Source organism: Panthera tigris, chromosome X (assembly GCF_018350195.1).
Source record: "Panthera tigris isolate Pti1 chromosome X, P.tigris_Pti1_mat1.1, whole genome shotgun sequence".
Classification (NCBI taxonomy): domain Eukaryota; kingdom Metazoa; phylum Chordata; class Mammalia; order Carnivora; family Felidae; genus Panthera; species Panthera tigris.
In genome coordinates this window covers 12,993,815-13,004,333 of record NC_056677.1, presented here as the reverse complement: position 1 = coordinate 13,004,333, position 10,519 = coordinate 12,993,815, and the positions used below count along the sequence as shown (strand labels likewise).

General features: G+C 42.5%; 1 protein-coding gene across 1 annotated transcript in view; it reads right to left on the bottom strand.

Moving 5' to 3' along the window:
• Window positions 1-481: 481 nt before the first annotated feature.
• Window positions 482-10,519, bottom strand: part of SYAP1 (synapse associated protein 1) — a 31,234-nt gene continuing 21,196 nt past the window's right edge. Inside the window, exons 6-9 of the mRNA XM_042974378.1 lie at window positions 6,532-6,680; window positions 5,142-5,200; window positions 4,587-4,734; window positions 482-2,331 (exon numbers count right to left, since the gene is read on the bottom strand). Coding sequence (XP_042830312.1) covers window positions 2,204-2,331; window positions 4,587-4,734; window positions 5,142-5,200; window positions 6,532-6,680 — 484 coding nt within the window. The 3' untranslated portion in view covers window positions 482-2,203. The remainder of the gene's footprint in view (window positions 2,332-4,586; window positions 4,735-5,141; window positions 5,201-6,531; window positions 6,681-10,519) is intronic.

The following is a 10,519-nucleotide window of genomic DNA, read 5'->3' as shown; positions in this document are numbered from 1 at the left end:
TGCAACCTGGGGCAGCAAATCTGTGGCCGGGCCCGAGACCCTGCAATCCTAGCAAACTCCCAGGGCAGGCCACTGCTGGCTCCTGAGCCGCACTCTGAGTAGTGAGGTATAATCCCCACGAAGAAGTAGGTTTCCATGTCAGCGTTCTAAGAAGCTTGCGTGTTCTTATGCTCAGTATGGCTTGTTGGCTACCCCCAAGGCATGCAATAAATACAAATCTTTCACTAAACACAGTTACAAATTATTTCTCCCTTTAAAAGAATATACTTCAGGGGCACCTGGGTGGCTCAGTCGGTTGAGCGTCCGACTTCAGCTCAGATCATGATCTCACGGTTCCTGAGTTCGAGCCCCACATCAGGCTCGCTGCTGTCAGCACAGAGCCTGCTTGGGATCCTCTCTCCCCCTCTCTCTGCTCCTCCCCCGCAAGCACTCTCTCAAAAATATTAAAAAAAAAAAAAAAAAAAAAGGAATACACTTCAGTTACCTGTGTCATTTATAAAAGCATAAGTTTACTCCTATTTGAATCATAAAAATAGAGCATAACTGTATTTTTATGCTGTGTATAAAATCATTTTATCCTTTTATTTTCATAGAGCAGTGGTAGTTAGGTTGTTTTTAAATGCAATAAGAGTATAATGTAAAGTTGACAGTAATAACTGTAACATGTCTATTGTCATTTTAAGTTTTTTTTACTTTCTCTGAAAGCTTTTTTTCTGTTTATTCAACAATATGAATTCTAGTGCATATAAGAGCTAAGTGCTATCATATTCTGATCTGCTTACATCCAGGATTTTTAGCTACTTAAAGGCATTTTACATGTTTCTTGCCCTCCAGAAAACTTGATTAAAAACAAACAAACCAAATTTTCCCCTCAATAGGGTTATTTTAGAAGTTGCCAATCACAGTCTCTGAACCCGAACTCAGTAATCAGCAACTGTGACACCGCAGTGGAAATCCCTCGATAGTGGGGTCAGTGGTTTCGTAGAGTACATGCGTCTATTGCTATAATCCAAGGGATCCTACCGAGACAGTCTGGTTCACTCACAAGCGTGTACACCAAGCTCCAAACAAGAGCAAAGCTCTTGGACCCAGTTCTCTCATTGACTATATCTTTGCCAGAGGACCAGGGACTAATTTTTATGGTGTCCACAATATAAATATGTACACTTTTCCTATAAAGGATTGTCATAATCCTCTTCCCTTGTATGAAATAAAGGTTCCTTGCAAAATATAAAAGTTTCAGGAAGTAAATGCCTTGGAAGTGTTGTGACATTAAGCCACCTTGTTCTTTTAAAATAACCATATTCTATGAACACGGGCCTGCTGGTGTGCTGGGATTGAGCAGTGAAGTTCCCTAAGTTGTACTCAGAGGAACACACTTTTATAAAGACTGACAGTTTAATTAAGACAAACAAAGCTGAAACATTTATATGTGGTGATGATTTTCACAAAAACAAGAGACTGTAAGGTGAATGGGCTTCTTGAAGATCATTAATATAAAAAGGACGAAATGCCCCGCTTTCTACAAAAACCGTGATGTGAAATTTAGGAAAGCAAAAATATTAAGTGTGGTATAGTTAAACAAACAAACAAACAATACAATAAGAAAGAAAGAAAAGGCCCCAGAGGGAAAAAAAAAATGTTTTTGCACAGTATTTCTCAATGTCAAATTGTGTGATGTTTATACCGTTAAAATTAACAATTATCTTATCCTTAGGTTTCTAGATGGAATTTTAGAAAATAGCAAGAAAATAGTCTTGAAAGTGCTTCTTTTTAAGTTCTTTGGTACAATTTGGTCATTTTGATAGTTATCAATCCGTTAAGTACTGTAACATACATGTAGCAATGAAAATGCAACAAGAAGTACAAATGTTTAGAAAACCACAATTGAAGAATAAATTATAATTCTGACCTCACGGAAAAGCGTTTCTGTGGCAAAGATACCATCCTGACTACATGAACATCTCTAACTAGATTTATATTAAAGAAATATTACATAAAACATCTTTTTGAATATTAGAATAACTGTCCTATGTTTTTTTTTAAAAGCAGAAAAGGCAAATTTCAGCTTGAAAAAAGAATAATTTTGAATTTCATAAAGTTATACCAATCTTCTCTGCCTTCTAATTCAGTGAGCGTCATCATCTAGAATTTAATGTCAGTTACAGAATGTTAAGGATTATTCTTTTATTTCAGGAAAGAGCTAATTTTCCTCCTGCAGCATTTTCTCTATTTCCTTATCCCAGTTTTCATCTCGTTTCTCTGATTCTGTCACCACTTCATATTCTTGCAATTCCTGTTGTAGTTCTTTTTCCCAATCTGCAGACTCCTCTGAAAGAAACAATTGAGAAGGTAAAGATTCATAAGGCCAGTTTTAACAATTCGGTCGCGTATAATTACCTGTGGAAGTCCCTGCCATGGTAACGTTTAACGTCTCAGGTTTCCTCACTGCGTGTGCTCAGAAAAGTGGACCAAATTTTAACAATAACCAAAGGGAAATAGGATTAGAAAGATAAACTTGTTAAGAGCCCTAAGTTCAGGTGTTATTTTGCTTTACTAAAACCTCTGCTTTTCCTTATATTTAAGTGGATAATTGATAATTAATATGCGGTTGCAAATTGAGTTTTACTGCTATCAATGACGACGATGGCAGAAAAAACAGCTAATGTTTCTTGAGCACTCAGGGCCAGGCACTGTACTAACTGCTTTCTACATACCACTTTTTTTCTTTCACCCTGAGAACAATCCAGGGACTAGATATACTGCTGCACATTTTACATGGTGGAAAACAGAGGCTTAGAGAGGTTAAGTGGCTTGCCTAAGAACACACAGTTTGATAGCAACAGACATACAGACGGAGGCAGATCCGGAGGCTTCAGTCTCTGTGAAAGCACGTTAGCAGTGGTCTCCCTAGATCGGCAACAATTACCAGAACCTGAAGTCAGGAGGTCTCCTGCTGAAGCCTGGCCCCTCACACTGGGTTTACTCCTCTTCCGAGCCAACATTCAGAACTGCAACTTTCTGCTTGGACATTCAGTATAGGTGTAGGGGTGTGTGGGTGTGTGTGTGTGTGTGTGTGTGTGTGTGTGTGTGTACGTACATGCATGTATGTATGTAGACGAGAAGGCATCTGCTATGTTGTGTTAAAAAACAGAAAACAAACCAGCTATTTAAAAAGCAAGGCTAAAATTGATTTCATTTTTAAGTGATCTCCTATGGCCAACATGGAGCTTGAACTCACAACCCTGAGATCAAGGGTCACATGCTCCAGTGACTGAGCCAGCCAGGTGCCCCCATTTTTATTTTTTAAAAACAAACCTTAAACTTAGTAGCTATAGGGAAAAGAAAAACCAAAACCAAATTTTTAATTTTTTTGGCAGCAGGACCTCAAGGGAAAGGACACAGTATGCTGCTTACCGGGTGCCAGACTCCATGTTGGTGGGGTACCGTGGGGATAACAAGAACAAGGTGTAACTCCCTTGAAGAACTTACAGTTTAGGTGCGGGGGCAAGATAATGAATATGTATAAGAATATTACGTGGTCCAAATTAAAAGTCGGGCAGGAATTCAGTGAAAGAACAGATTGCTCACAGCAGCCAGCCAGCACCTAATGAATCCTGCTGCAGGGAGACTTCCAGTTTCCTGTGGGGCCTCTGCTACCAGCCATCGCCGGCAAAAAGGGAAGCGGTGCACAGCCTGCCCTGGGACTGCCTACAACACGCGGGGCTCGTGGGGCTCTTGCGCCTGTCCTTGTGAGGGGTCCGGCAGCCAGCTTTATCAGAAAACAGATGGGGGTGGGAGGGGTCTGAGGCACCTAGTGAGCCCGAGTTTTCACTTCCCCTCTGGCCTTCTCTTTCCCCCAGAAGCTCTTCCCTCCTCCTCCCTTCCCAAGCCTCTCCCCCAGAGTCCCTCCGTGGTGCGCAAACAGGGTTCCAGTTCACCTCTGGGAGGCTACTTTTCTCACGGGTGCTCTCTGTACAACCGGGTGAATAGCTGACTCTCTGGGTGCATTTGAAACCTCAGAAGGCTTCATAAACACTCTTAATGTGATGATGATTAACCTGAGCCTTTGCTTTTCATCCAGTAGAAAGCCAGTCGTTCGCCCTGATGTGCCAAAGAAAGCAGCCTCCCCTCCTTCTACTTGTACTTTGTCTCGAAATTCTTTTTGTTTTTTGAAAGCAGCCTGCTCCTTCCCAGAAGCAATGCTCTTGTGGCACACAGCAGTGAGGAAAAGAATCTTCTATATGTAAGTATAAGCCCAAGCAGAAGGCTGGAGGGCAGTGTCTCTAAGTGAAAGGGCATGCACTGTCGCCTGTTGCTGTCCCCATGTTCTTGGGGCTCAGGTGCCTTGGACCAATCATATAACCTCTCTGGGCTCAGTTTCTCCTCTCTACACTCCGGTGCATGCTTCAGGCAGGGGAATGTGAGGTCTGGTCACACTTGCCAGAAGCTACCTTCTAACGGCAAACAGAGAAGCAATTCTGATGCAGAAGTTACAGTATGTCTGTAGATCTGCTTCAGAATGACATTTTCTACAACCAGCTTTGGAACTGGAAAAGAGCACAGCTATTTGCTTTGTTTGGTACCTTCTACTACGGCTGTCTCCTCCTCTTTTTTGTCAAGAACCAGTTGCTCCATTTCCTTCCTTAGATCCTCCTGATTTAAGTTACAGCTATCAAAGGCATCGCTGACAAACTCAGAAACCCCTGGGCTGGTAGAAATCTCCTCTTCATCCTGAAATGCAACAAACGAGCTTAGAATGGTTTTCTACGTGGCATTTAGCACAACATCACTTTCATGTCCTTCCTCCACTAGTCGGATGCTCGCTGTTCTCCGGCCTTCTACCCTACACGGCTGCGTGGGCACCAGATGAGCTACCACCTGAATCCACTGTGCTCTCCCTCAGTTCGGGCCACTCCAGTCATTAGGTCCAATTCCTGAGAGCACATCTAGAATGACTGATGCCAAGGAACCGCCTTCGGTCTCAGCTACATGTCCCTAACTGTACAACTGCTGGAACCCTCTTCAAAACAGCTAAGACCCGTATTCATAAGTAGTTTCAAATGGGATCTGAGACAGTTAACACAGAGTTACTTCACTTCCAGACATCAACTACTAGGTACAATGTAAAACTGTATTACCTCTTGAGTTTTAAGCTGAGATTTGATTACGACAGGCGGTGTTTTGGGCCGTACTGCCTCTAAGAAGTGAGAATAAAAGAGATAAAAATGGCTTGATTCAATTCTGAATACATATTATAGTAACAACTAAAGTAGCCACAAATATGACGATACTAAATAATTTTCATAAATGAGCTTTTATGTTATGCTTTTAAGAAAAAGCTAGGTGACACCATCTCAACCTCTTTCTTTTGGGGATATTTTTACAGGTCATCCTATTTGATGCACCTCTTTTAAGATTTCCAAGCAAGAAATAAATTTTGACCTCAGTGTTAGCCGAAGTCAAATTCAGGAAGAGTTATACTTCTTCTTTTAGGATAATGAGAATTCAGTCATTTATCAGATTTTCCTTTTGTCATGAATGCTAGAAAGCACAAAGCAAAGTGCAATGCTCAGTCACAGCATTTTCTACCTTGTGAACCTTACTAGGTGTATAGTCTTTATCGAACCCTGTCTTAAGCCTGTTTTGTTACACAGGCAGTATTTGGTTACATGGCATTTCCCAATAAAATTAGTGAAAACAAAAAGCAAAGAATAATACACAACTGGGATTCTTTATATGCAAAATGCCAAATTGTGCTGTGTAGAGCAACCTCATTCCATTTCCCTGACCCTAAATGCAGTGTCAAGTTCTTTTCTAGTGGTCTGTACAGCCTGTGCCTTAGGATACATGGTTTTGCTTAATTATTTAAAATTCTATGAACAGGTAAGTCTCTAGTTGTAATTAGCACCTATACACAGGTGTTCATTAAACGTGACAAATGTGACATAAAATACCATTCTTATTTTAATTGCTATTACAGATCTTCAATTGTTGCTAATATTTTAAAACACTTCCCCAGCAATGAGGGGTCAATTGTCCCAAGAGTGCAATGTGCAACGGGATGGTTCCTCGGTCTGAGTCAGACACTGGCAACCTGGAGTGGAATGGAGCTCTACAGATTACAGTACTAGGAGAACACCAGCTTGAACAGAAGGCAGAAAAACCAAGAAAAGCGATGGCCTGAATCGGTGGAGGACACAGGGTATGAAATGCTATGCGGTAAAGGGCCAAGAAAGAGATGGAAAGAGGACTAGTGACTAAGGGAGAAATAAAAAGGAAGAGATAAAAAACCCGAAGAACAAGAAAAAGAAAGCGAAGGAAAGGAGAGCTTGGGGGAAGACGTAGGAGCAGGGTCAGAGAGAGGGCAAGGAGAATGACTCTTTCCTCGGGAAAGGAAAGAATTTTCCAGAAGATGACAATGACATTTTTGGTATACACAAGATGACAAGCTCATGAGAGTCTCTGAGTTAAAAATATTTTTACAGTAACTCTTTGTTTTACACCGAGTCAAGTCTTCTCCCAGCATACCTGTCATTGGCAAGTCTTCGTCTCTGCCGTGGCTCTTCTCCTCCTTCCCGGCGGCCTGCTGCTGGGCGGCCAGGGCGGTGAGCTGGGCTGACTGCTTTATCAGGGAGACGCGGTAAAAGTAGTTCCTCCAAAACACTTCTTCCCTCACGCTTTTCAAGACAGACAATGACACATTTGAGAATGCACGCAACACATACAAACACATGCAGGGGATATTTGTTTCAGCAGAGGTGGGAAGAGATGTTTAGGGGCGTTACTTGTCTGCATGTGAAAATCACCTGGCAGGGGGTGCTGGTGACCAAGTCTTGTAAGGTAAGGGTCCACGTGGGGGTGGCATGGAATGGGGAGTGACAGCCTGAGCTGGGAGAGGAGTATGTCTGAGCAGGGAAGGGGGTGGTGGTGAAAATGGAAGACTGGTTACACGCAGGGGGTTGATCAATTAAGTAAAAATATTAAGGATAGTCGGAACCAAGTTTCTCACAGTCAGGAAAGGGAATGAGAAACATTGAAAGAGAAAGTTCTAGAGTGATCCCTGTTGTGAGGTAGCACTATGAATACACAGTTTTCATTTAGTAGAGATGCAAATGAGTATATGTGTATATACATGAGCACACAAATATTCCCCAGCTCTGTCCACTGAGTGAACCAAGGAGTAGTGACACCTCAATAGAAATGAGCATGCCTAAGTGCTCAGATCTTGGTGTCTATACACCATTTTCCACTAAAATGAATCAGAGTTTTTTGGGTAAATAGCCAATTCCAGGGTTACAGCAGGGAAAGAACAAGATGAGCCTAGACTACTTCATACCAGAAAGTAAGAAAGCACTCAAAAAATGAGGATGAGTCAAAAAGACACAGAAACCAACTTGAATGGGCTCCCACTGGCCAAGTTGGTGATAATTTGAGCATCAAAATAAATAATGATAGCAACAGATTATATCCATTGCATAAAACAGGACCATGAGTCTATATAGATACAAATAAATACATGAATACATTCAAAGTCTGATGAGGAATGCAGTATTTTTAAAGAGTTTCAAAGTACCTCCCCAGAAAATACTTAGTGATTTCAAAGAGGAAAGAAATAACTTTATAGTCAAGAAGTCTGGCAGAAACCACCTTCATCTAGTGACCAAAGTGTAGACAGTAATGGGACAAAATGGCAGCGTGCACCACTTGATAGGATGCAATAGATTGAAGGAGACCAATGAGACATGAAAACTAAATGCAACAAGTGAGCCTGTACTAGATCCTTTTGCTAGTACAGAGGACACTGGGACAAATGGTAAAACTTGAATGCAGTTGGGTGCCTGGCTGGCTCAGTCGGTAGAGCATGTGACTCTTGGTCTTGGGGCTGTGAGTCCGAGCCCCATGCTGGGTGTGGAAATTACTTAAAAAAAAAAAAAGAAAAGAAAAGAAAAAGGTAGATGGTGCCTGGGTGGCTCAGTTGGTTAAGCACCCGAATCTTGATTTTGGCTCAGGTTGCTGTCTCACGCTTGTGGGATGGAGCCCCGCGTTGGGCTGTGCACTAGGCATGGAGCCTGCTTGGGATTCTCTCTCTCCCTCTCCCCCTTCCCTGCTCACTCTTTCTCTCAAAAAATACCCCCCAAAGCAAAAAAAAACAACCCCATGAAACTTGAAAGGGGTCTGAGAATCAGAAGGTAATAATGCATAAGTGACCATTTCCTGATTCAGGTGGTTACAAGGTGTTTATGCAGGAGAAGCCTTATTCGTAGGAAACAGACATTAAAGCATTCAGGAGTGATGGAGCATTAGGTCTCAAATGAGTGAGAAAAAAGTTTTCATGTTATACATCCAACCTTTCTATATAAAGGTGTGATTGTTTAAATAAAATAATAATAAACATTGATGAGTATGCTTATCTCAGAGCAATTAAAGATCTCGAGGGTGGAAGGCAGAACAAAACTCAACAAAAAAACATAAAATGCACTCCCCTCCCCACCAGGTCACTGAACCAGCAACGGCTTTGGTGACCCACGGAGTTGTGCAGGGGCACATGTACTGGAGGAGTCACGCATTTTGTGTTCCCAGAACATGTTGCTACAAGTCATAAGAGGGTGGGAGAATGTGTCTCTATCTCCCGGTTTACTAGAAGGGATGGATGCAGGGTCTTAGAATGGGGAGAAACCTGAGGAAGAAAGTATAACTGAAAAAGATTTTGAAGGAGGAGAAGAGTATCAATGAGAACTAAGAAAATTCTGAGACCCAGGCTTACGGATGAGGACAGGACCTGCCTTAGGGTTGCCACATCTGTGACTGGTGAAGCTGGGCCAGGAGACGAGCTTTTTCAGTGACTGGGGCAAAATACAAGATTGGCGACACGAGCTGGGCTAGATAAGAAGCTGACGTGCTGCTAGACGCAGCCCATCTTTTCTTTCATTAATTCCACCAATGTTCACCGAGTGCCACAGGCATCAGACCCCGTGCCAGGTGATTCAGGGACGAATAAGCCAGATTATCTGCCAACACAGATGGTCACAGGAATAATGACCTCTTACTTGTTAAGTTCCTACTCGATGCCAAGTTAGCATGTCCCAACCTCGTGTGGTCTCACAACTCTCTTTTTCTTAGAACATCTCCTGGAAGTAGTTTGGCGGGAGGGAGACCTAGCTTAACAGCAGTTGGCGCGGGGTTACAGTCAAGCACAAGTTTACCTGAGCAAACAACAGTATGCTGCAGCCGTGAGAATAGCTAACAGAACCTTAGGTGGCACTACAGAGCGACCCAAGGTACACTCTAGTGTGCTCTACTGCAGGCAGACAGCACTTTACATTCCTTTCGGAGGACTCACTTTTGGACCGGTAAGCACCTGCATGTTGCGGGGATACAGAGATGAAGACACCTGGGGAACAAAGAAAACAACTGGGGCTCTTTACCCAGTTAAGTTAAAAAATCTTCAACTGTTAACATCACGTTGAGACAGAAGGGAGCTTAGCTACCCAGGAGGTAGTGAGCTCCCTGAATATCTTCAAGGTCACTCTTAATTCTGACCTCTATGAAAAGTCCAAAATGAAACAGGTATGCCGGCAATCTACAACAGATTACGGGCAATCTTCGTTCTCTCAATAAAGCTAAGCATCTGGACTGTTTTCTTTCCCAGACCCTCTCCCTCTTGATGGACGAGGAAGTGGTCACGGAGGCACACTATAGAAACACTACGTGACCCTCTGGAGAGTCACAATGCAGATGACATATAAAGGTTCTGAGAAGCTCTGTGATAAACAAAACCACGGGAGTTAGCAACTCCCAAATGTCCACTATCTGATCACTTAGGCTTTCATGAACTATTTTCAGGCACTAGTATGCTGTGAATACCCTCTGGGAAACAATGAGCATAGGTCACAGTCCAAGGCCGGAAAGGACTTGTGATTTCTCTGCTTTGTCAGAGTAAAGACCTCAGAGGGCGTCTGTGATGCAAGAGCAGGGCTCGTCTCATGCCAGCCCTGCTGTCACAGGGAAGCGTTAACACACTAGGAGGCATTTTGAAATACAGAGCAAGTTTGTTTTGATTTGTTTTCTAAATTGTTCCCCGGTTAGTGATGGCTTCTGCTTAGAAAAAGTGTCTCAAAGGACCAAAGCAGGAGTCCTAGATTTGTGTGTGATGGCTCATGTGTTTTATTATGGAAATTTGAACAAAAACAAAAGTGGAGAGACTAGGACAAAGAAGGCCCCTGTACCTGTGACCTAACCAGCAATCACCAGCATTTTGCCAATCACACCTCATGTCTGTCCCTCTCTTTTCCACGCATGCCCTTCTCTGGGTATGGGTTGGAATATTTTAAGGCAATGCCAGATATCACATCCTTCCATCCACAAATATTTCAGTAAGCATTTCTAACGGGTAAAGACTTATAAAAAATGATAACCCTAATTTCTAAATGATCCCTAACAGAATTAGCAATAGGAAACTGGAATTATATTACTCAATAGACCATTTAACTAGCTAGCAACAAACCAGAAATACTAC